The sequence below is a fragment of the Lepidochelys kempii genome, chromosome 21, assembly GCF_965140265.1.
Source record: "Lepidochelys kempii isolate rLepKem1 chromosome 21, rLepKem1.hap2, whole genome shotgun sequence".
NCBI classification, from domain to species: Eukaryota; Metazoa; Chordata; order Testudines; family Cheloniidae; genus Lepidochelys; species Lepidochelys kempii.
In genome coordinates this window covers 10,410,460-10,436,927 of record NC_133276.1, presented here as the reverse complement: position 1 = coordinate 10,436,927, position 26,468 = coordinate 10,410,460, and the positions used below count along the sequence as shown (strand labels likewise).

Here is a 26,468-nt window from a genome sequence, read left to right as displayed (position 1 = left end):
GCCACTGGCTGTTTCACTAGAGAGCTAATTAATGACCTTACTTTTGCAAGGTTGAATGTTAATGCTGCCTTGAAACTGGGCTGGGGATCCTCCACGCAGCTGTGAAGCGGCTCAGATCAGGCTAGTGATGGATGCATGCTGAATATTAATGTAGATGGAGGGGGGATTTTTGGGGGCTGAGCTTCTTCATGTTCTTTCGCCTTTGTTTTCGTTCCTCCCTGGTCTCCTGCTGATAGCATGATGTTGTTTTTTCCCCTCCACGGCATGTATCAGTCAGGTGAACATATGTGAGGATTTGTCCTGTGTGCCTGTTCCTTAAGTGGAGAAGGCGGATGGGGCTGGCTTGGAGGAAGTGGAGAGAACCCTGGCTGGGGATCTGGGCTCCAGCACTAGGTCTGTCACTGCGGGCAAGTTGCTTTCTAAAGTGGCTGCTCATGCCTCCACTGTTTTAGGTACGGGACTTGTTCTACCTGGAGTCTGGGTTGCAGAGGTGCTGAGCACCCGCGACTCTGCCTGAAGTCAGTGGGAGTGGCAGGGGCTCAGCAGCTCTGGAAATTCAGGCTCAAGCTGGACTCCCACTAGGAAATTGTCTCACTGCTGCCAGCTACTGTGGTGCCCTGCTGAATTGCTAGTGCACGTAGGAAGCCACAAAAGGAAGGGGAAACTGAGTCCCAATTCTGCTTCCTGTACCAGTGCTGAAAGCCAGGGCAGGACTCCCTGCTCCGCTAAGGCTACTTTGCGCTACGTGGCCCAGTCAGTGAAGCGCTCTCCCTGCACAGGGAAACTCTCCGCCAGGGGAAAAGGATGCCTCTGCCTGGGAGAGGCCAGGACTGGAGTAGCTTTGAGCTCCGACATGGCCAGTGTGCCTGACCCATTCCATACAGCACCTCCTGCTGGGAGAGGCCAGGACTGGAATTGATGTCAGCTCCCCACAATCCTTGCTCCTGCCCAATTTCCTACAGGATCATCTGAAGGAGAAGCAGAGACCAGAGTGTGTGGATGCCTCCCCCTTGGCCCGTGACCATTCATTATTCTCCGTGGCGAGACTCACGCCAGGAGAGGTTGTGGTACAGAAGCCGCCAGTGGTCTGGAGCACCATCACTTCAGCTCTCAAGAGAAGTATGGGGAGTGATTTTGATTAACTCCAGCAGAAAGCCAGTGCTGGGGATGTGATCAGAATTGCTGCTAATCCTTTCTCATGCCTCGCCTGAGAAGATAGCTATGGCTGCTCTTGGAGGGGTGCCCAGCTAGACACATCGCAAACTTGAAAATTAATTATCAGACCGGCAGAACGATGCACGACCCTGCTATTATAATCAGCAGGGTCACATTGGCTTCGCCATCCTAATCTACTGAGAGCTTCAGAGAGAATTACTGTACTCTTGTCTGGAACATGGCATTGCAAAACTCTGTTCGTTGATCTGCATTTTCCTCTCCCCGCGTAACCTCATTTCCTTTTGGAAAACATTTTAGTCCTGATGAAAGGTGCTGGGTTGACAGTCCCGGAGCCTTCCACTTATCTCCAGCACAAGGTGCAATGGAAGCAGCAGGAGAGCAACCTGGCTAATGTAGCTCAATCTTGACTAGAGGGAGCCCTTGGAGTGATGAGAAGGGAATTCAGTCCTTGTGCTCTGTGCTCAGGCTTCCAACGAGTGGGCCAGTTAGTGCCAGGAAAGTGAACAGCATGGGTGATTTGTAACGGGATCCAGAGCCTTTCACGAGTGCACAAGGCCCCTGTTCAGACCAGGACTTCATTGTCCTAGGCACTGTTAGGGAAAAAGGGTTCCCCTCCTGTCTAGGGTTAGGAGGGTAGCCTTCCCTGGACTTCTGTATTAGCCAAACAAAACACAGAGTCTTGGCTCTTTGATAAAGTGAGGCACTTTATTGCTAGCAAATACGACAGCTGAAGGGCTCACCAATTCCTTTTCAGAGGAAAATGGTGAAGCCCCGAACAAAGAACAGGGATGAGCTTTTATAGCTTGGTTCAACATACATTGTGATATCTCTTCCAGTTCGAACCGGTTAACCCAGTCTGTTTGAAGTTCTGGGGTAGGTACGAGCATGGAGGCTTATCTGTATAAGGAATTCTCTCCCCAAAAGCAGGGAGTGCAGGTTACACACAGTTCACATTCTTTCTATCCATAAACAAAGTAGAAAGGACAGATAAGCATAGACAAAAGACAGCAGCGTAGCTTTACATGATTATAGGGTCGTTTTCTGGGTGTTTTTCCCTATCAGTACCGTATTCACATAGTTCTTGCACACAAGAGTTTGTCATCTAAAAAGCCGAGGCTGAATTCTTATCCCCATTCTACAGATGGACAATGAGCATATGACATGCGTGGTGTCCTGTGGTGGCGTAACATGCATTGGCTGGAAGATAGCAGCCCCACATAGCCAGGCACTAGGGGAGCAACCCCTGGTGCTTACCTTTGGAGTAAAGTCTATTACACCCTTTTTTGAAATGGGTAATTAACTTGGCAAGATAGAGTGGCTTGTCTGCCTGCTGAGAGATGAATGCATGGAAGGGCCCTATGCTGAGGGAGAAGATTAATAGCCCTTGTCAATAGCGTGGAAGAAAGGATAACTTGATGGGTTTCATATGAGTAGTCTCCATGTACTCCACGAGCATATGGATAACTTCAAAGAATGGGCTATAAGTTTACCTCCTTGATGCAGTCTTTTCTCGTTGGCCCATTCGTATCCATTTGTTTCAGCGCTTGGTTCGCCCGGCATGGGGGTTGCTGAATGCGTCCGTGCTCTCATTCCGAAGTGAAGGTGGAGAGAGAGGAACGAAAAAGGGGGACACTGGCTCACATCACTCTTATGACTCTCTCTTCCCTTCTGCTTGCCCAGGCTGGCAGCTGCTCTTGTGTGTGGTGGAAGTGATGCTGCATGTTACCCCCAGGGACGCGCACACCATGCTCTCTCTCACTTCTGCTCTTCCTGGCTTCTGGCCCTTTAATCTCAATGGAGCCTCACAGATATTGGAGGTATTATGGTGGCTATTTATGTACAGAGAAAAGCAGAACAGAAACCTCTGCCCTGGCTCCAGAGGAGTGGGAAACTTAGAGAGCGTAGATGGTTCAGGAGCAATGATGGGGGAGGGGTATCGCAGGGTGGGAGAGATGAGGGAGGAAGGGTGTGAATAAAGGGAGGCAATCCCTAGGACTACCCATTGGTGGGACCTAAACAGGATGCATTGAGACCTCAGTCCTCAAGGAGACCTCCCATGGGAACCATGAGTTATGCTGTGTGCCCCAAGGTCTAGCTACTCAGAAAGCATGTAGTCCTACATTTCTGTGATTCTATGTGGCTCAGCCTGCAGGTATAGTACCCTGGTGTCCTCCATTGTCTGCACAGTCTGAAGTGGTGCGAGGAGTCCCGTAGGCAGCTGCAAGTAACCAAATGCGGCTCCCCTGCTGCTGGCTTTTCTCCCAACAGTCATGCGTGGGGGGCTCTGTGAGCAGTCAGAAGACCTAGAATCGCAGCATCCTATAACAAATGGTCCTGACTGGCCGGCCGCCATGGGCAGTGAGGCTGGTGGCATCCAGTGCAGTGCATGATGTCCTAGAGAAAGACATCCTTGTGGGGAAGGGGAATAGGCTAAGGCAGAAAGAGAGGAGGTTCTGGGTTCAAGCACCCTGGGAAGGTGGCTGAGGACTGGCCCCTTTGTTTCATTTGTGATCAGAACTTTGGTAGCTGAACAGTTAAAGCACAGCTGATTTGGGCTTTGTTGCAAAGATGGCCTTGGCTCAGCTGCACAGAGGGGATTCTGGTTCCAAGCAAGAGGAGCATGCTTCCACGCTGTGCCTTTCCCTCTGGTGGCTGGTCACACAGAGTACAACAGCCTACTACTCTTACCAGCTAACAAAGTTACTCCTCTAGCTCAAGTGACCCAGGCCTGTCCTTTGGTGAGGAGTGTCCCAGGTTCAAATCCAGCTGATGAACGGGCCCCTGGGCGATTGTGCGAGCCTGAGATTGAGTCTCCATCTCCTCCTTCTCTCTTCCGCAGCTTCTCCTTCTTATTGCTCTCTCCTGTTCCTCCAGCCCGAGTCCCCACCCAGCCTGGGCAGGGGGGCACGCCCAGCACAAACACGGTCTGCCTGGGGAGCACACGCGGTGCCCCTGCTGGAAGGGGGTGGGAGAGCACTTACAGGATGCACGTCGGCACTGCTCCCAGTTGTAAGACAGAATCTCACGGCAGCACTCCCTTATCTCTCTCTCTGCTACCTTTTGTCTCAACCTCCTCAGACGACCAAACCCAGTCATCCCCTTATGTCCCTGGCTGCAGCTCAGGTGTGGCTTGGCCCTCAGACACGCTGTGCTGTCTCCAGTCACCTCAGACGTGCCAAGAGGGAGGCAGGGAGAAAAGACGTGAGGCGAGAGCATCATGGCCTGAACCATGGTGAGGACCAGGGCCAGCCGGTCTCGGCATGGGACAGGTGCCTTTTAATCATATGCTGCGCCAGCTTCCAACTCTGCACAGGGAGGCTCATGTTTCATGGAAGATTAGGGTTGGAAGGGACCTCAGGAGGCCATCTAGTCCCACCCCCTGCTCAACGCAGGGCCAACCCCAACTAAGTCATCCCAGCCAGGGCTTTGTCAAGCCGGGCCTGTAGAGATTTTTAAGGATGGAGATTCCACCACCTCCCTAGGTAACCCATTCCAGTGCTTCACCACCCTCCTAGTGAAATAGTGTTTCCTAATACCCAACCTAGAGCTCCCCCACTGCAACTTGAGACCATTACTCCTTTTCCTGTCCTCTGCCACTACTGAGAACAGCTGAGCTCCATCCTCTTTGGGTAGTTGAAGGCTGCTATCAAATCCCACCCCCAACCACTCTTTTCTTCTGCAGACTAAACAAGCAGGGTTCCTTTCTCAGTGTTCCTTTTCTCCTCGGCTCTTCCGGGGCTCGCTGCCTGGGGGGACATAACCACCTGTAGGAGCCTTTGTGCCACTTACGCTCTTCAGGTTCCCTTCCTCCCAGGGCTTTGATGCGCGCGAAGCCTGGCAGTGAGGTGGCGGCTCACAGAACCAGCTGGATGGACTGGCTTTGAACCCAGTGCCTCGTCCGTTTTGCTTTGCGAGGGCAGAGGGGACGTTTCACTTCAGTTCCCATCCCTCTGAGGCCTGCCCTGAATTTTCTTTGCGTTGCAGGTTCAGAAGAGCAGATAACTTCCAATTTTAGGTGCGTTTTCCCCCAGGGGCTCTGTACGAGCCATGTGAATGCTGCGGAAACTTGATTCCAAACCAGCCCTGCTTGAAAAGAGATATAGGCCTGACCTGTAACCATAGATTCCCCCGCCCGATCAGACCCGGAGAGTTGCTTCTCTGCTCAGGCCCACTCCTACCCGAAAGGGTCATGACTTCTCATGCAGTGTCTCTAGGCTTGGGGTTGTGTAACCAAACCTGGAGGCTTTTAGCCATTGCCTCTCTAGGGGACTCCCTTCCAGGCCTGCATATGGGGAAATCAAATCTGGCATTGCCCCATGGCTTAGCTGTGGCTAGAATCACTGGGGCTCCCGCCTGGCACATCTTGGGGGCTTTTGGCCTGGTTCCTCGCACAACGGGGTGGGGTAGGGAAGACCGAGTGGAGTGGGAAATCCAGTAGGCAGTGCAGGAGGGATTCCTCATAGTGCTTTGCAGCTTCTTCCTCACCACAGCACGCTGCCCCTTTGGCTGGGTGCTGTGGGGAGCTGGGAACTTGCTGCCGGCACTGCTCAGAAATGGGGAGGAGCAGAGACCCTTCATCACCCACAGCTACACTATGGCTTGGAGGGTGACGGAAGCACATCTCAGGCACTGGAGGCTTCTGAACCTTTGGCTGCAAATCTTAATCTACCGCTGCAATCTCCTGAGGCATGTACCTCGCTGGGTTGGGTATTGAGTGGCCTGGGGACATTTTTCCCTTGTGCAGGGACTGCCACATGTAGCCTAATTCCTCGCGCCCCCCAGTGGTAGAGAAGAGACGTAGTGAATATAAAGTGGATACTTGACTCGGGCGGCTGGACTCGGACAGACCCTGTGGTTCTCTCTGGCTCTCTAGCTCCCAGCCTGGAGTTATCACACAGGGTCTCCCTAAGGCCCGGCCTGGAATCGGCCACCCTGGAAGGAACTGCTGACATGTACAATCCAGTGCACCACACCCCCAAAATTCACCCCCACGCTGTCCCCACCCAGTGTCTCCCTAGTACCATTCCTACCATGCCTGGTAGCTGAATGCCCCCTCAGATGGTTCCCCACAGGCCCTCACTTCACAAAGCCCACTCCTTGCCCTGTGTTAAAGCCCCCATCTGCTTTGCCGAGCTCCCATGACGTTAGCCCCCTGTGCTAGGTGTCACTCAGCTGGGCATCTGGAGGGTTCTGTTATTGGTTGTGATGCTGGAGTAGCGGGAAAACCCCTCTCGGACACCCACTGCCATGGCGCCACACCCCGGGGGACTCTTTCTTAGCTCTAATTAACAGCATGTTACATTAATCAGTGTCTTTCGCTAAATGATTAACATGTTTCAAGTCCCATTAGGAGCAGTTATGACAGGGAGAGGCAGGCAGCTGTCGCTGGTAATTACCGCACACTTGAACGATTCCACCATCGAGGGCTGGCTAGGGAGGTGGGGAATCAATCTGTGGGTCAGCGCCTGGGAGAGCAGGAGGGGAGGAGAGTTCAAGGGGGATGGGAATGGGGAGGGAGATGGGGAGAGCATGGTAGAGGATGCGTGGCTAGGGATGGATGTTGCGCAGACCGTCCTTTCACACTGCGGATAGCTCCCAAGAGACCGATACTGTCACAGCTGATGGTGAGATTGATGAGCACGGCATGCTGGAGGATGGATGATATTTGCATAAGCTGTAGCTCAAGCTGTGACTGGGGTATGTGAACTCGGGGATGCCAGGGAATATGTGCCGTGTGGCACAGTGCCAACTGCAGACAGCTCTAGTGTGGTGGAAATAAAACACTCCATAGGCCAGGCCCAGGGGTGGAGTGGAGGAGAAGCTCAGGACGGGGTCTGAATTTAGCAGCTAGCCACAGTCCTGAGCTCCCCAGGGAGAGGCGTACAGGGAGCATCTTCCTATCGTGAAGTGAGAGTGCTGTGACTCTCCATGGGCAATCAGGGATCCAGCCTTCTGCTCGGGGCTGGCCAGAAATGTTCTATCTAAGCTGCTTTTTGACAGAAAATGGGGATTTCAACAAAATGGAATTTTACATGAACTGCATCTGCCTCCTCTGGGATATTTCCGTTTTTGGTCTAAAAGCAGAACGTATGAAAGCGGGAAGTGGTTTTGGCTGAAAATGAAACTAATTTGATTCTGAAACGCCACCGCGGTGCCTCCTGGAAGTTGTCGTTCAGTTGCCTCATGAGCCATGTTCTCCCATTGGACTTCATCTCCCAAGATGCACTGGGGCAGCACCTCCATTCATGGGGGGGAGGGTGGCCAGTATGCATCATGGGAGATGTAGTCCAACTCGGGAGCCCGGCCTATAGAGGCACATGAACTACAACTCCCATCAGGCACCATGGTGGCATTTCAGAGCTGAAATATTTTGGTTTTGAACTGAAGCATTTCAGGTTTTGATTTTTTTTCATTGAAAACTTGAAATTTTCCAGCCGTGTCTAGTGGTACCAAATAAGCTCTAGGCAACACATTACCTGCCTCCCAGTTAAGTATTTCAGGGCTCCCGTATAATGGTGATCACACTGACGAGGAAGGAACTGTGACCAGCTTTGCACTTTTAATGGCTTGCAGAGGCTCTGCCAGGTTATTCTAATGCTCCTGGCAGTCCTGCCTCCAGAAGGTGGGACTTCCTGAAAATGTTTATCGCAGTACTGGGAAGTTTGGCAGAGCTGGAGGAGATATCTCCCTGAGGCAATGCTTGCAGTGCAGTGAGATGACATCTTTCCACTCCAGCCATGGGTACCTGACTTCGGGCTTTGGACACTGGCTACAGTTCTCCGCAGCTTCAGAACTGTCCACTGCAGCCTCATTCAAGTTGCATGAAGAGTTTTCGGCTTGCTTGGACTATGTTTTCAGCCTGACGCTGTTTACCACGTAAAGTTTATGTACCATAAACTTCCTGGCTGGGAAAGATGAGTTCTAACTAGCTGAAGAATTTTATGGGCTTTAGAGTAGAGATCAGTGTTTAAGATGGAAGTGCGAAACAACTATAAGTGATTCAATGACACTGCTATGCATCCTAGGGGAATTTCTGCACAATAGATGTCTAGCAGCTCACAGCTACAGCCAGAGAAATATATGTTGGTGTTGGAGATGTGCTCATAGTATAAACTTCAGATCAGAATTACATATACCTCAGTATTTGGGAGTATTCGAATCAGAGTAATAGTTGTAGCTAGGAATTTAGATAGGACTTATCTGTTATTAACTGTAACAGTTGTGCTCGGTGCTCTACATATGCCTGGTATGATGAGGCTCCTTTGAGCTTATGATCGAAATAAACAAGGCAGACAAAGAAATGACTGTTTTGCAGTTGTGGAATTGGGGCGCAGAGAAAGATTAAAGGGGCAGATTCTCAGAGATGTGGGGAACCCACAGCTCCAGCTATAGTCGCTGTCATGGGATTTGCAAGACATCATTTGCTTGGAAAAAAGCAGGCCCCTGGTGACTGGTCTAAGGTGTCACAGCAGGTCCGAGGCAGAGCTGGGAGTAGATTGCATGAGTCCACTGCTTTGAACCGCAAGGCCGTCCTTCCTGCCCCTTTATTATTTGGCCTGGTTTTCAGAACATCTGAGCACCTGCGCCTCTGACTGAACTTAATGGGAGCCACCCTTAAAATCAGAGCCTTTCTACATTACTAGACCCTGCAAGCATGGCTGTATCGGGAATGGTGTAAGGCAGAAGGGCCAGCTTCTTCTAGCAGCAATAAATGTTTGTAGTGAGCTCCCAGGTACAGTAGTACCATCCCCATTCCAGATACTTGGTACCATAGGGACTAGAGAACATATGCTGGCTCTGGGGAAACTCCCTCGGACCTGAGTTCAGTCTTTCCTTGCAGTAACGACTCTAGGAAATGGGGGAGGCCATTGGCAGCTCCCAGCTCCGCCAATCCCAGTGGGAGGAACCTTGGGAAGTGTGGTGGCTGAGGTGGGATTGGTTGAGGGGAGCGACGAGTGAGCTGGTGCTGCTATGGCCCCGCGTTGTATGTTTGCAGACCGCGAGCGGATCGGCCAAGACTCCTCATATGAGCAGGAGGGGAAGGTGCAGTTCGTCATTGACGCCGTGTACGCCATGGGTCATGCCCTGCACAACATGCACAAGAGTCTGTGTCCCGGCAAGGTCGGCCTTTGCCCCAGAATGGACCCGGTGGACGGCGTGGAGCTGCTCAAGTACATCCGCAACGTCAACTTCTCAGGTCTGTCTGTCCGCAGAGGGTCAGGCTGTCTGGCCTTCAACATGGTGGGGAAAGTGGGGGCGGTAAGAGAGGAACAGGGACCAATTTATGCTCTGAGTGACTGGAGAATGACTCTGCTAAAGTTACTGGAGTTACTCTAGATCTACAGGGCTGTGAATGAAAGTGGAACCAGGTCTCTTCTGCTCCCGGCCTGGACTTTCTATTTATTATGTGTATTATGGCAGGAACTAGAAGCCCCAGCTGAGATACACATACACCTAGTGAGAGACAGTCCCTGCCCTAGGGAGCCTACAATCTAAATAGGCTCCATGGTTTTATTATTGTTCCCATGTTATAGAGAAGGAGCTGAGGCACAGAGTGATTAAGAAGCAGATTTTCAAAAGAGCTCAGCACCCAAACTGCTGAGTGCTTCTGAAAATTAAAGCTAGGAATTTTAAAGAACATCAGAGTGACATAGGAGCACCCAGGAAGTCAATGAAACTTGTGCTCGTGAGTCACATAGCAGCTTTCAATAATTCCATCACTGGCCACTTATCCAAGGAGCGAAATAGGAGCTGACCCTTCCTGAAAACTCTGGTGATTTTTTTTCCAAGGTCACAAAGGGAGTCAGCAGCAGGAATCGAACCTGGATCCTTTACAGTGCTAGCTTCAAGCCTTAACACAGCCCCACCCTTCCTTTGTTAGCTTCTGTTCCTTGTTCTACTTCCATTCCTTCTCTCTCTTTCCTCTCCCCCTTTGTTGAAATGAGCTCCTCGTCTGATTCATTCTGCTACAGCTTTGTCTTCCTTCAGATCTCCTCTGGAAACTCATCCCTTCCCTGTACTATATCTCTTTAATAAACATTTTCTGTCCCTTCCTTCTTATTACTTCTATTTATCTCTCCCCTGCAATCTCCTCTGCAATCTGTCTTCCTTATTTATTTTTCCTTCTTCCCCTCTTGCCTGATTTTCTGTTCTCTTCTTGTGTTCGTATTTATTTGCACAGTTCATTTGATTTTACTTGAAAGCAAATTTTTTTTTTTAAATGTGGCAAAGCCACAGGCAGCAAAACTCCCACTTCCAGCAGCCATCCCCTGTGTGCTGCGGGAAATGTTTCTGTGCCGCAAGCAGCTGGTGTGGATCCCAGGTTGAGCATTGGCCGCTACTGTTTTGAACTGTTTGTATTGCGTCCTGGCTCCCACCCACTCTCCCTCCCGGACTACGTCCCTGAGTGCCAAGCTCGGGCAATCCCCGCTGCACATGAGTGGCAGGAAATGTCAAAGCCAATCACTCTGTCTGTACTTCAAGCATAATGAGCTGTGGGGAGGGGAGGGACTGGCAGCTGAGCTGCCATTTGCAAACGGAGGGTGTCCGCCCTGCCGGCATGCCCAGTGCAGAGTGGGCTGCCAACATGACAGTCAGTAAGGCAAGCCATCATATTTCTTCCGCCCTCCTCTGCCTCACCATGTGGGCCACTGACCCTAATGGAGATCCCCATGTTCAGCCCAAGTCTGAATCAAACCCTGCTTCTTTATCTGAAGGGCTCAGTAGTGCAGTGGGTTAGTGCAGCCCCAGGTGCCTGGATTCAAAGGCTGCCTCGAGTTACAGGAGCCTAAGGACTAATCTCTGCTCCTTGTCGCCTGTGGTGCCTGCCTGGCAGCCTGTGTTGAGCAGAGCCCCAGCCTCAGGAATCAGATAGCATGGGGTGTTCAGGGAGCAGGGGTAGGGATGGGTCGGTCGGTTGCCCGCACTGTCTCTGTCTCTTCAAATATAGTTGGCAGAACTGTGTTAGGTCCAGGACTGGAGTAGCAGGAGAACGGCAGGTCAGGATTAAGTGCTTGCAGCGGGAAGCCTGTGGCTGGAATAGCGAGGGAGGCTGTGGGTCAAGCTTGAGGTGTATCAGCAGAACTGTGCAGAAAAATTATGCACAGCATCTGTCTGGGCTAAGCCTGCTTGTAGCCACTGCTTCCAGCCCCTCCATTTCATGAAGTCCCTTTTCGCCCAGCCTGTATCTAAATGCGAGAGATGCCGTGTTGTTGTTTTTTCCTCGGCAAGCTCCGTAGCTGAATGTTGAGAGGAGATCACCACTCCTGCTGAATGAATGATATAGCATCACAATACACTGACACTGTGTATGGATTTATTATTCAGTGCTTTAGGAAAGAGACTCCCAGACATCCGGAGATGGTGTGAGACCGTGCAGGCTGCTCGCGGGTGGGGAGGGAGCCTTGCAGAGTGCCCTTTGCAATCTGCTTTACACGGATAATGCGATTTGATCGGATAAATGACACAGGTGAGGAAAAGCCGGCTGATTTCCACATGGGAGTGAATTAGTTCTTCTGGCATCTACTCTAGTCCTCCTCTCTCTGGATGTGTCTACACCAGAAATGCTACAGCAGGACAGCTGCAGCACTGGAACGTAGACACTATTTGCAGCGATGGAAGGATTTTTCCATCGTTGTAGTAAATCCACCTCTCCGGGAGGCAGTAGGTAGGTGGAAAGAAGAATTCTTCTGTTGACCTAGCAGTGTCTGCACTGGACCATAGGTTGGCTTAGTTAGATTGCACAGGGCATGACGTTTTTCACAGCCCCGAGCGATGTCGTTAAGCCAACATAACTTTGTAGTCTCATTTCTCTCTTCTCTCTCTCAATAATGTGCCCCCGTCTTCCCCCTCCCCTCTCTCTGTCATAACGTCTCAGCTTGCCTCCCTGCTTGGCACCTTTTAGAACCATTTGCACTTGTGCAAAGGGGGTGTGAAATGCTACCACCGGCGTGAGTGGAGAATTCTGATCTGGAGGTGTTCTATGGGGGCCTAAGGCTGCAAATCAACAGGCCGTCCTGACTGGGCAAAGCCCCTACACTCATGTGCCCGTCCCACTGGCCATGAGTCTTCAGCATGAGTCTTCCTAATAGTGACGTGCCATGTTTTGCTGAAGAGGGATGGACTTACGCATGTTGTTTAAATGCCTTGCTGAGTTAGCGCCTAAGAGTGATTGCACAAGGTGCAAGGCTGGGGGATACCAGCCCCAGAGCCTGTCCAAATGGTTCTGCCATTGCCGGGCCAACAGCCTTCCATATCAGGCCCAAGGAATTTCTAACAACCCCCCTCCCTGCAGTATCTAGGCATTGATGAAGTGATATTTATTAATTAATTTCAGCCTTGCCAAATTCTAATCACCCGCTGGCCAAGGGCAATTAAGTAGTTGTTGCCAGGTGAGGAGGCCAGTTGCTGAAAGGAGCTGCACTGACATATACCAAAAAGAAAAGGAGGACTTGTGGCACCCTAGAGACTAACCAATTTATTTGAGCATAAACTTTCGTGAGCTACAGCTCACTTCATCGGATGTAGCTCACGAAAGCTTATGCGCAAATAAATTGGTTAGTCTCTAAGGTGCCCCAAGTCCTCCTTTTCTTTTTGCGAATACAGACTAACACGGCTGCTAGTCTGAAACCTGACATATACCAGCTGAGGATCTGACTCCATGCCTTTTTGTTTTTTCATGATCTTCATCTGCATGTGCAAGTGGATTTGTTTTTTATCTGTTTGTTTATTTTGGACATTTAAACAAGTTTATAAATCCTTGCGGGTAAGTATCAGAGATGAAACGATCGGTGTCGGAAGTAAGACATGGGAGGTCACTGTTCCTCTTTCCTTGGCATGGATGAGGCCACTGCTGGACTGCTGTGTTCAGCTCCAGGTACCGCGCTTTAGGAGAGATGTGGAGAAATGGGAGTGAGTCCAGAGGAGAACAACAAAAATGCTACAAGATTTAGAAAACCTGACCTGTGAGGAAAGGTTTAAAAAAAACAACTGGGCGTGGTTAGTTTTGAAAAAAGAAGAGGGAGGCGGGGGGGGACCTGGTAAGTCTTCAAATATGCTAATGACTGTTACAAAGAGGATGGTGATCAATTGTTCTCCAGGACAAGCAGTAATGGGCTTATTCTGCAGCAAGGGAGGCTTAGGTTAGATATTAGGAAAAAACTTACTATCAGGGTAGTTAAGCTCTGGAACAGGCTTCCAACGAAGGTGGTGGAATCCCCGTCACTGGAGGCTTTTAAAAACAGGTTGGATAAACCCCTGTCAGGGAGGCTCTAGGTTTACTTGTTCCAGCCGCAGTGCAGGGGGCTGGACTTGATGACTTCTCGAGGTCCCTTCCAGCCCTGCATTTCTACAATTCTACGCTCATCAGTACAACAGTGAGCTTTTGTTTAGGGAAACCTTCTGCAGTAATATAATCATCAAATCTCTCTGTTTAAAAGGATGTTGGCAATTTGAAGAGGGAGCCCCTTTATACTTCCCAGGATGTGTTGTTTCTGTGATTTTATTAAATGGAGTGAAACTTCTGTTTACACATATTTATCAGACCAGGCATTTCTAGCCAAATGTTAATAATAAAAATTGGGACAGGTGTGCTCTTTGTTTAGAAGGCAAACGTATTATTGTCTGACTACTGAATTAATGGTAACCAAATAGCTAAGTATCTGTTTGTCCTCTGTCTCTACAGGCTGGTAAATTGTCCTGGCAGGTTTGCAAGGCTGGTTTATTTTTTAAATTGTATTTATCAAATGTCACCAGCATGCATGACACTGGGAAGAGACCATGGAAGAAGAAAATAATCTAAGGCAGTGGTTCTCAAACTTTGTTTTTCCGCGGACCACTTGAAAATTGCGGAGGGTCTCGGCGGACCACTTACTGATCTTTCCAAATGTTGTTTGTACCGTTAACTAACTATTGTAAAGTGCTTTGGATAAAAGCACTATATAAAAAAAAAACCTAAATAATAATTAAAGTTTTTTTGTTCTACAAATAAAAGCGCACAACTCATATTTTAATATCCGTAATCTTACCTTTCTAATGCGATGGATGTGCCCTTTCTCCCTCGCTGTGGCAGCCCCAAGCTGGGGCTGGGAAGGAGGGGGTCTCTCTCCGACAGCCACAGCCTTGGAGCTGAAGTAAGTCGCCTCTTTCTCTGGCCACCACAGCCCTGTACGTCCCAAATTTCCCCCACCCCCTCTTCTCACCTCACTGCCCCCTCCCACCTACCCTCTATTCCCCCTGAAGACCACCAACTCACCGTACATGGTGCGTCTTCTCCAGAGTCCAGGCACCTAATTAGCAGAGCCACGCCTGTGCGGCTCCACTAATTAGATGGTTAGCCCTTCATTCTCTCGGGCGTGACTGCCCAGGCACGCACCTTAGAGGGAACTATCCGCGGACCACCTGAACGGAGCAGTGGGCCGCAGACCATAGTTTGAGCACCTCTGATCTAAGGACTCTGCTGAAGTTAATAGCAAAGATCCCATTGACTTTAGCAGGAGTTGAATCGGACACTGCGCTAGATGGATCAGCCACACTGCACAGCATTGGAGCAGATGTTGTTTTACGCTCTGACGTTAAAACTTTCCTGTCTTGTAGGCATTGCTGGGACTCCGGTGACGTTTAATGAGAACGGAGATGCACCTGGCCGTTATGACATCTACCAATACCAGATCAAAAACTCCACCGCTGAGTACAAAGTCATTGGGCACTGGACCGATCATCTGCACTTAAAAGTAAGACCTTGGACTGGTTTTGCATTTGGCTGTGGAGTCAGTGGAGATGGTCCCAGCAAAGAGACTGGGCAACAGCTTTATCCCTGCTTCCCTAGAGCTTCCATTAGGGAGCATTGTTTTGTACTAGTCGAAGAGAGGTGACATGGCAGCTGGCTTAAAGGGACTGGGAATTCCGAAACTAGACACACCAACCAATTCCACTAATTGTGCCGAATGGTTCCCATCCTGTGCTTGATACACCATTAAGGTATATTAGATCCCGCAACGAACAAACAAACTCTACGTAAAAGAACATTATTAAGTTTGCAAAATCAAGCAGTCGAAAGGTAGGGAATGCCAGGGTTGAAGTTGCTTGTTCTACATTATTTCAACCCCCCTTATGTGTCTGCATCGTGATACTGTGTTTCCTTACATGGTCTCGTGCTCCTTTTTCCATTCTTATTTTTTCCCCCAAGGGTTTATAATTTGGCCCAAATCAGGCTGATTTTCTCATGGATGGCAAAAGGCACATCGCTGACACACACAGACCATTCCCCTGTCTAATTGCAAGTCCCTCCTCAAAAGCAGGGGGGTGCTAGAGCTTTTCAAAGAAGAAGTTGCCACAATTTTGTAACATAGGCCAAACCATTTATTTTTTCCCTTGTCTTGTTCTGGGCCTTGGGGCTCATTATTCCCCTCTGTGGCTCACAGCTTGGGCTGTGCTGGGTCTTTGAATGGGGACTAATGAAAGCAGCTCAGCCTGTAGCCTTTGCCGCCTTTCACCCCAGAGGTGGCTGCAATTCAGTGCCTGCTGAAATGATCCCTGTATGGTCTGTAAAGTTATTTGTGTACTTTGGCATAATGGGGTGGATGTCGGTATATTCAAAGAAGCCATTATTGTATCATCGAAGCCAAGAATAGGTTTTCAGGCAACAATTTAATCTTTCCTCCTGTTTTTTAAATGCTAGTAGCTCTGGCAATATTATGGGGAGATCTGGGCAGGAGAACGTTTTCCTGTCCCTTGAGAAAGTTACTGAAATTTCAGAAAAATCTCATTTGCACATTTGGACAAAAAGTCAAAATCCTGAAAATTTTCGTGAAGTGAAAATTCAAAAAAAGATTGGATTGGGTCAGTGGAAACATTCTGATTTCGATTTTGCCTTTTTATTTTTTCTTTAAATTAACTTAAAATTTCAAAGGAGACGTCATTTCAAATGGAAAAATAGAACTCTTTTTGGTTTCAAGATTGTCTTAAACAGACATTTCAACAATTTCACATCAACTTTTTCCCCCAACTCTTTTCGAAACAGGAAATTAGTTGAAACTGACTCTTCCCCATGAAGAGTTTCAGCCTTGACGAATCAGTATTTTCTGATGGGAAAATGTTTTGTCAAAAAAATTCCTGACCGGCTCTGCTGAGGGGCTATTTTGCTCTGGTGTGTAGTCTTGTCTCCTGAACTGCAGGGCTCTTTCTTCTTATCCGTGCCCCAAGAGGTGTCATAGGGCATTGCCTATACTTCAGTCTGGAGTGTGATTCCCAGCTCAAGGAGACAGACCTGCGCGAGCTCTGATGGAGCTAGCATGCTAAAAATAGACTGTAGCCACAGCAGGAGGGGCTAGCTGCACTGAGTACATCCCTATAGTTGCAGATGGGATCGTACTTGGGGAGGCTAGAACCTCCCGCTGCTTCTGCTGCTGCAGTTACCCTTTATTTTTAGCATGTTGTCTCAATCAGAGCTAGCGCGGGTATGTCTCCTTGAGCTGCGGATCACACACCCAGCTTGAAGTATAGGCTTAAGCTAAGTGGGTAACATGGATAGTCCATGGGTGTAGTTTGGGGAGGGGGGCAGGTGGGCATTGCCCCCAAACTGCAAGCCTCCAGCAGGCATGGAATTTGCCCCCACCCCCCCGCATGCAGCCCCATTGGTCTGACTGCAGCTGCCCCTCCAAATACAGAAGTCAAACTACGCCTGTGAGGTAGTCAGTCCTTCTACTGACTGTAAGGGCAGGAAGTATTGGGTTCTGACCCTCTCAAGCTGCCCACTCAGAATAGAAGATGCTTGACCCATCTTGCGGGAACAATTGACTGCCTAGAGCCTGCATTTTCCAGTGGTTATGCCCATGTGAGCCCATTAGCCCTCTGGGACGGCTGAGATCATTTGGACCTCAGAGCTCCACCCTCTTGCACAGTTTTCTGTAATGGTGAGCAGAGAGGGGCATGCTAGGAGATGAATGCACTAGCATTGCCATTCTGGGGACCCGGAGTCTTATCTATCTTACGGCTTGTCTACTTGGGGGATTTCATCTGCAGCTTTTTGATGCGCGTCAGTTCACGCGCAATATGCAAGCAGCGTACACACGGCACAATGTGCCCTCTATCGGTGCATGTCATTGTGTACCTATGGAGGCGGTTTGCTGCAGACTCAGGGCGTGGCTTTCTCGGAGGCTGTCCCATGGTGCTTTGCTTCCACTGCTGAGCAGTGTGCATTCTGGGATTTTTCTCACTGTGAATAGTGGGATGCAGCGTAGCAGCCAGATGAATTCACATTTAAAAAAAATCCCGTGATTCATCTGTCTCCACCCCGTACTTTCTTTCTGGGGGGGCTAGCGCCATTTTTGTAGTCCTGCCAGCCAGCGTGGGCCCAACAATTCTCCATGCCACTATGCTGGCAACCTTGAATATGCAGCGGCCACTTGAGGGGTATTTCAGCACTCAAAGCCGGATGAAGTTGGCTTTGGACTTGGCCCACTGAACCAGCGACCAGTTGATATCGCAGTAGCAGCTCCTCCGGCAGCAGGACGGTTTTCAGTGCTGGCGGAACCGGGGCAAGAATGAAGAAACCGAAGAAGACACCAAGCAAGCGATAGTACTGGACTGATTCCTGGAGCAGCCTCACAGCATGCAGCGACGCTTTTGGGCGTGGGATTGGTGGGGGAAGTTTGTTCTGAGCTAACAGGAAGTTGCGAGAGAATTTCAGGATGGAGAAGGCAAACTTCTTTTTTGAGATATGTGCTGAACTAACCCCGGGAGCTGCAGTAGCAGCATGCCAACATGCGGTGCCCCGAACCCATGGAGAAGTGGGTCACCCCCGGCATCTGGAAGCTGGCCACCCCCAAATGCAACCGGTCCATAGCGCACCAGTAGGGTGCAGGGAGATTGACCATTGGGGTTATGGTCATGCAGGTGTGGGAAGCCGTGGAAGAGAGGTTGTAGCACCGGGTTCTGAAGCTTGGTAATGGTCAGGATTTTGCTGATGGCTCTGTGCACGTAGGTTCCCAAACTGTATTGGGGCAACTGATGGGACCCAGATGACTATTATTTGCTCTACCGCCACTCAGGGTTCAGAATTCATAAACGCAAAGGGGTATTTCTCCGTGGTGCTCTGCAGGCTGGTTGCCCCACTGTGGTAGATTTGTGGACATAAACGCAGGGTGTTCTGCAAGGGATCACAACGCGAGGAGATTTTGGAACACCGCTTAATTGATCTTAAGGGAGAAAGGGCTGGTTGCCCCCAGGAACACGACAGACATTAACGGCGTGGACATTTCCTCCAGTTCATCCTCTGCTTCCCTGGCTAATGAAGCCATTTGCAGGCTGCTTGGACAGAAGGAAAGAGCTGTTTCACTCCAGTCTCAGGGAATGGCAGCAGAGTGTGCGTTTGGCTGTTCGAAAGGAAGATGGTGCTGTTGGTGGACTAGTTTGGAAACAGCATTAAAAACAAACATTTCAAAGTGTATAGCAACACATTGTATTCTGCAGTAGCCAGTACGTGTACAATACAAAATACAAGCAGCCGGGGCAATGTTGTCAGGTTGCTCCTCTTCTGCGTCTCAGGCCCGAAGTCGTGCAGCTGTACATCTAGCTGTTAACCTGGGGGAAGGGAGAGTTGGAAGTTTTTTGAGCAGTTCAGGGTTTATGAGTGGTGGGAATGTAATGCTGTGGCAGTCCCTATTGTATCTTGTGTCTTTGCCTGCCTGGTGGTGTAAAACCTTATGAATTAGTGCAAACTGAAGGACTTTCTGTGGAAAAGAAACAGTCAGCACCTTATGAAAAATGTTTTCGTGATTAAACAATCTATATGTAACAAAGAGAAATGAACCTTGAACTGAAATGATAATAAACCAATGGCTTTTAATTATTAAATGACACATTAAAAAGCAGTCTATTCTGTAGCGACAAGGAACCATTTCATTAAACCAGCCACAAAACAGAGCAGCAAGAAGGGGGCACAATGCAAGGGGTGGCGTGGGGGCTTAAAGCCACAGATGAGTTTGTCCTTTGGCTCGGCTTCTTCTGGTTCACGGGCCTTCTGGAGTGGAGTGCCAAGGCTTGACGTTACCAGGGGCGATAGAGGGCTCAGAAGAGCTGGGGTCCCAGTTGCCATGGTTCTGAGTGCCCTGGGCTACGGTCTGTGAAGGGAACAGCCTCTCTGGGAGCACAATTTGGTGGCATGGTGGGATGAGTTCTTGTTGTTGCCAGTGGCCTGTATTGCCCAGGGGCTGCATAATGTGACTGGGGTGCCGGCTTGCAGGACTTTACTGCCTGCTGCCCAAATAGTAATCCATGCGGCAACTGGGCATTTTAGCTTTGTATCACTTCCAGAAGTTGCCTCTCCATTTCCCTCGGTCTTTCTATACAGTCTTTGGCCATGACAATGCTTTCCCTGGCAACTGCCACACTCTCCTTCGCCATTGCAGTGATCTCCTTGGAGATGTCCTTGTCTGCTTCCCTCTCCATCCTCGGATACTGCCCTCACCTCTCTGCTGTGTCCAGCAGTTTGGGGGCTTTGCAGTGATGTCCGTGAACTTTTCATCAGGAGTTTCCCCTCCCCTGATGTTGGCCAGACACTCAGCCATTGATGGTCCCTGTCCTGGGGGGCTTGGCCAGGGCAGGTGTTGGGGATGTGGGAGTAGTAAATAAATCACAAGTGGTTATTGTTTGTATTCTAGAGAGGCTGTGACAGTGTTTGTGTGGGGGTTTGTATCTATTTCTGGCTTTACCCCACTGCGATTCTTCTCAGGCTTGGGGGAACTTCGGAGATGGTAAATGATGTGTGCATTGGGATTTTTGTCTGTTCGGTTTTGCCATTGTATCTTGGTGGCTGGGGAAGGGGGATTTAATGGGGTTGCAGTCGGGAATTATGTTCCCTGAGGTTTTGCCTCAGAGGTGCTTATGTGGCATCAGAGGGATTAGTGGGGTGAACATGGGGGCAAGCTGGATACCTCCCTTTTAGACTTGCTGACTCTGGATGACTTACTGAGGCAGGTGACTGGTGCTGCATCTACACTGCCTCTCTGTTGACCCATCAACATTGAATTAAGTGCTATGCCTCTTGCAGATGTGGAGTACAGAAGTCAATGTTACAGGCGACTTAGGTTGGTGGAAGGGACCTGGTAGTGTAGACGCATATATTATTAGGTCAACTTAGGTCGACTTCTGCCGACCTAAGTTTTGTAGCATAGACCAGGCCTAAAAGGCAGAGAATGGCTTTATTTAAGAAGATGAAGGGCCAACCAATGAGAGATGCTCCTGATGGTTCCGAGATGGTCCCCTGGAAGTGCTGCAGGAGTGAACAGGAGTCGGGAGTTATCTTAGGGAATGGCTGTGCCGCCAATCCTCATAATGTCTAGACAAAAACTGAGAATTTTTCCAGCCGAAGATTTTACTTTATTGCCCCTGCAGATTGGGTGAAAGGGCAGAGGAAAATAGATAGGCTTTCACAACGATTGCCTGAAGCATTCACTGTTCCCGATCTTTCTGTATGTAAGCCTGTGAAAAGCCGTGAAAAGCCATGAAAAGCTTTTCTATCCCCACAGCAAAGCTGTTTCATTGTAAGAATGCACGTTACAGGGCATTTCTACCTCAGTGGCAAGCTGTACTCTCTGTAGCTTTACAGGCATGCAATGCTCATGTCTACCTCACGTAAAAGCTTCTTTTGCTGTAACCACAGTCTCCTGTCACATAAAGGGGTGTTTCCATTATAGAATCATAGGACTGGAAGGGACCTTGAGAGATCATCTAGTCCAGTCCCCTGCACTCACGGCAGGACTATTATCTAGACCATCCCTGACAGGTGTTTGTCTAACCTGCTCTTAAAAATCTCCAGTGATGGAGATTCCACAACCTCCTATGATGGAGATTCCACAACCTCCCTAGGCATAGGCATGAGGCAAATCTGCCACAGGTGGCAATGAGGTAGAGGCTGCAGCTGTGCCATGTTGCCAGCCACCATTGTGAACTGGCAAACAGGGTGTGAGCGGGAGGGCAGGTGTTTGCCGGGCAGGACAACTGAGGGAAGGAGAAAAGAAAATAGGTATGGGCAAGTGCCCCCTAAAATGTGGGTCTGAAAACGGTCAATAGTTGGGGCTTTAGCATGAGATGGAGGCTGATAGCCTGGCCAGCAGAGCCGCCATTTTGGAAAGGGGAGCCAGGGGTCCGAACAGAAAATGTGGATCGATGGAGGGAGGCGGGGACCTCAGCTTCAGAAAGGCTTCTCACTCACAACCGCCTATGAGGGCGGTGGCCATGGGGCGCCTGGAACAGAAGCTAGTATGGTAGGATGGCATCATTATAATACATTAACATTTAAATATTTTGTTATTTAAAAAATTATAATAATAAAAACGTACATGCTGAGGTTCCCTCCGTAGGATCAGCCTCCTCCGTTCCAGTCTGGGCTGTGCTGCCTGGGAATTGGGGTTGATTGCTGCAAGGCAGAAATGGGGGTTGTCTTCTACATGGCTGGCATCAAGGTGTACTTGGTCCCGAAGAGATCCTGGCTTTCCCGGGAGATCTCTTCATTGGCCTCCTTGAGCTCTTCCTCCGATGAGTCTTGCTGGTTATCCTTGGAGGGGACAGGTGATGTTAGTGGGCAGGAGCCTGGGTTGGGTGGTCATGTAATTATGCAAAGTCCTGTCCAGCGCCTCAAAAAATGGACCAGTTACATGTTTCCCACTGGACCTTTTCCTGTCATCTCTTGTTTTAATGTATGTTCTCCTGAGCGGTTTGCTCTTCACCTAGCGCGGTTTGGCATTCCGGTCAGAGCCCCTCGCAGTCATCTGCCCAGCAATGTCCACAAAAAAGGTCTTTATTTCAGTGGCTGGCATGAGCGCTTCCAGCATCAGTGCTTCTCCCCAGCTGCCGATGGGATCCAGCACCTCGGCATGGCTCCAGGCGGCCGTTCGAGGCGTGCTATAGGGCTTCTTGGGTATTATCACAGCTGTTGTAGTTTATTTGAATCCAGGAGCTAATGGACAAAATGTAGCATCTGTGACAAAGTTCCTTTGCTCTCCCTTGGTGGGTCTTGTGCTTATTGGCGGATTTGCTCGCCTTGGAGCTTCATGGCAGCTCTCAGCTTGGCCGTTTTTCTCAACCCACAGTCCAGGTCGACGACTCCTGTGTCTGACCAGGAGTTGGGAGGATTTGGGGGGAACCCGGGCCTGCTCTCTAATCCGGGTTCCAGCCCAGGGCCCTGTGGACTGCAGCTGTCTAGAGTGCCTCCTGGAACAGCTGTGCGACGGCTACAACTCCTTGAGCTACTTCCCCATGGCCTCCTCCCAACACCCTCTTTATCCTCCTCATAGGACCTTCCTCCTGATGTCTGATAATACTTGTACACCTCAGTCCTCCAGCAGTCCGCGTAGTGCCTCTTGCTCCCAGCTCCTCACATGCACACCACAAACTGAAGTGAGCTCCTTTTTAAAACCCAGGTGCCCTGATTAGCCTGCCTTAATTGATTCTAGCAGCTTCTTGATTGGCTGCAGGTGTTCTAATCAGCCGGTCTTAATTGTCTCTAGTTTCCTGATTGTTCTGGAACCTTCTCTGTTACCTTACCCAGGGAAAAGGGACCTACTTAGCCTGGGGTTAATATTATCTGCCTTCTATTACTCTCCTATAGCCATCTGGCCCGACCCTGTCACACATCATACATATCGGGGAGGGGACATCCGGTCAACTTGACCCCCGAGCAGGGGAGATCAGTAAAGGTCGTGCACAAAGCAGTGTGGGGTAGCTGTTGGGAGACTGCCAAAATAGTTTGCAGTGGCATTGCAGGCACAAAAATGATAGAGTGGACTAACTCGATTTTAACTTGACTTAATCCGGTTTAAACTCCCCAAGTGGACAAGCCCTTAGGCTACCAGCGACATGAGTTTGCGGGATTCAGCTTCACGCCCCTGCGCATATTTGTCCCCCTCATAAAAACAAATCTGTGTGTAAGAAAAGGTGAAGGAAGAACAGGGTGAAGCATAGGAGGGAATGCAGGTCAGGAAACACGTGTGTTGGCAGAGCTGCAGTGTGTGTGGGGGCTGTGAGGATAGGGAGCAAGGGCGGAGTAGCAGGGAGGCAATGGGGGGCAACAGTAGAGCTGGGGGGAAGGAGTTTAGGACTGGAATATCAGGGGGTGCTGCAAAGCTCTTGGAGAGTCCATGGATACAATAGCCAAGGGGATGGCAGGTCAGGAGTGAGGTGCATCATTCAGGCTGCCTGCGGCAAGCTCACCCAACGCTTGTTCACACTGTGTTCACAGCGGGTCTGTTACCTGCCCCTTGTGCACTCAGAGGACTGAGTTTCTTGTAGATCAGCGAGGCCTCTTCTCTCTCTTCCTGCAGATAGAGCGCATGCACTGGCCCGGGGCGGCCCACCAGCTCCCCAGCTCCATCTGCAGCCAGCCGTGCAAGCCGGGCGAGAGGAAGAAGCTGGTGAAGGGCATCCCGTGCTGCTGGCACTGCGAGCGCTGCGACGGCTACCAGTACCAGCTGGATGAGTTCCACTGCAAGATGTGCCGCTTTAACGAGCGCCCCGACGAGAACCACACCAGCTGCGTCCCCATCCCCATCGTCAAGCTGGAGTGGAGCTCGCCCTGGGCCGTGGTGCCCGTTTTCATCGCCCTCATGGGCATCATCGCCACCCTCTTTGTGGTGGTGACGTTTGTGCGCTACAACGACACGCCCATCGTCAAGGCCTCGGGGCGGGAGCTCAGCTACGTGCTGCTGACAGGCATCTTCCTCTGCTACGCCACCACCTTCCTGATGATCGCCGAGCCCAGCATGGGCACCTGCTCGCTGCGGCGTATCTTCCTGGGGCTGGGCATGAGCATCAGCTACGCGGCCCTGCTCACCAAGACCAACCGCATCTACCGCATCTTTGAGCAGGGCAAGAAGTCGGTCAGCGCCCCGCGCTTCATCAGCCCCGCCTCCCAGCTGGTCATCACCTTCAGCCTCATCTCCCTGCAGCTGATGGGCGTCTGCGTCTGGTTCATCGTGGACCCTTCTCACTCCATCATTGACTTTGAGGACCAGCGGACTACGGACCCCCTCTTTGCCCGGGGTATCCTCAAATGTGACATTTCCGACCTGTCCCTCATCTGTTTGCTGGGGTACAGCATGCTCCTCATGGTGACATGCACTGTGTACGCCATTAAGACCCGCGGGGTTCCGGAGACCTTTAATGAAGCCAAACCCATCGGGTTCACCATGTACACGACCTGCATCGTCTGGTTAGCCTTCATCCCCATATTTTTTGGGACGTCACAGTCGGCGGAAAAGGTAAGAGGGACGGGCAGGTTGGGGGGAGCCTGTGGGTTTGATTCATGCCCCATCTCCCCCACTTTGCTGGAAGGTAACGGGATAAGAACGCAAGGTGCGGGGAGCAACATGTCCAGAGTGAAGGGTGATGGTTTCCCCCTGTGAGTCTTCTGGATCTCAGTGGGTAAGGGAGCTTCCCCTCCCTTTCACAGACTAGAGTGAACTCACTGCCTTTGCTGGTTCTCCCTCTTGCTCTGTCTTCCTTTCCTCCTGCCCCCTTCTGTCTTTCACGCCATCTTTCTTGTGCTCTTATTTCACTTTTCCCCCTTTTCCTTCTCCCTGTGTGTGTCTCTTTATTACTTTCTCTTCCCCAATATTTCTTATTCTCTCTCTCTTTCTGCACTCCTCCCCATCTCCTCCCTGTCAGACGAGGCTGTGTTGAAAGGCAGGCAGTGTGGGTCCTACTGGGCTGTGCTGGCTGAAGTTGTCACACACAGGACTGTGGCCCAGGATGAAGGGAGTCTGGCAGAGGCAGAGCCTGGGCGAGTGAGATAGCCGTGCACGGTTCTCCCTGGCACCTGAAGATTCCTGCTCCCCCGGTCGATGGGTATCACAACCCTCTCCCCAGTCTGAGCATCGCAGCACATCTGGAGTCTGGCTGCTATTGGCACCATTCCTGCATGTGCAGATCAAGTGGGCATGGGTGGGAGATCTCCCTGACGGTTCATGGCTGGGCCCTCACCCCCATAGTTATTGGCAGTGCCCTTAATATACCCCATAGCCCTAACACTGACCAAAGCCAGAAGCAAAGCCCCCCTGTCCTGCTGCTACACGTGTTCTGGCTGCCCACCATTGCCTGAGCCCGAGAGTAACCTCGTTTCTGGAAACACAGCTAATGGCTGGTGGTTCTGCTGGGAATCCTGGGGAGATTCCCAGCCTGCGGTAGGTAAATACCATCCTGTTTGGCTGGTATTTCTGTGCTTAAGCTCAGCCCGGAGGTGAGCTATGTCCTCCTAACACCAAGCGTGGGGCATTGGAAACATGCCACCTCCCATGCCCAAAGGATCTCGTAACCCACCGGCACAAGGGCAAATAGCCATCCAGAAGTCAGGTCTCAACCCAGCGTCTAAAGGCCAAGTTTCCACATTCAGGTAGCCACCCTTGTGACTGGCAGCCTCAACAGACAGGTCAAGGAATGGATGGGCCCACAGACCCTGGTCTCCCCTTACTCTCTTCAAACGGGAGATGAGAATGAGACCCTTAGCTCCTCTTCCCTGCTCTCTAACTGGAGTGACTTGTTTGTGTTCTGGCGGTGCCTAGCCCCATTGTGCCAGGTGCTGTACATACCCCCAGGGCAGGGACTGTCTCTCCGTGAAAGCTGACAAGCTAAATGGACAAGACAGACCAAAGAAGGACCGTTCTCCTGGTTGTACAGATGGGAAACTGAGGCAGCGAGAGATTTAGGGTGCATCTACACCGGGAGCTGGAGGTGTCCCTTCCGGCTTGAGGAGACACACCCGCGCTCGCTCTGAGGAAGCTGCTGTCCTAGAAACAGGAGCAGGAGGGGTGAGCTACCCCAAATACACGCTAGCCTCTTGGATGATACCCCACTTGGGGTGGCTAGCCCCTCCTGCTGCTCACCCCACTGTGGCTACCCCTCTATTTTTAGCAGGCTAGCTCGATTGGAGCTAGTGCGTCTCCTCAGGCTGGGATTGACGTCTCCAGCTGGAAGCAGAGCCATACCCTAAGCGACTTGACCGAGGTCATGCCAGGAGACAGTGGCATGGCTGGGAGCAGAACCTGGATCTACCTCCTCTCTGCCTTGTCCTGTTCTGCTTCCATTCATCCTCTCTCCTCCCCTCTCCCCACCCCAACTTCCAAGCAATAAGCACCCCCCTGGATAGTTTCAAGGCACAGTATGTGCCCGGGAAGCTTGCCATGCCACCACCCACGCACTGTGTATAAACAGAGGTCTTCCGAGTTGCCAGTCGGGTGCCTTTGCACAGCAGTAAACTCACTGAAAAATGGAGAAGTTGCGTAACAGTGACACTCTCGGCA

The 26,468-nt window shown here is 50.7% G+C and overlaps 1 protein-coding gene across 8 annotated transcripts in view; it reads left to right on the top strand.

Moving 5' to 3' along the window:
• The window catches only part of GRM4 (glutamate metabotropic receptor 4), a 233,381-nt gene that overhangs the window by 180,469 nt on the left and 26,444 nt on the right, over nt 1-26,468 (top strand). For 5 of the 8 annotated variants that reach the window (XM_073319848.1, XM_073319846.1, XM_073319849.1 and 2 more), the window contains 3 exons: nt 9,173-9,373; nt 14,770-14,906; nt 23,496-24,431. In XM_073319848.1, the coding sequence (XP_073175949.1) occupies nt 9,173-9,373; nt 14,770-14,906; nt 23,496-24,431 (1,274 nt within the window). The other 3 variants (XM_073319851.1, XM_073319853.1, XM_073319854.1) reach the window with 3 other exon arrangements.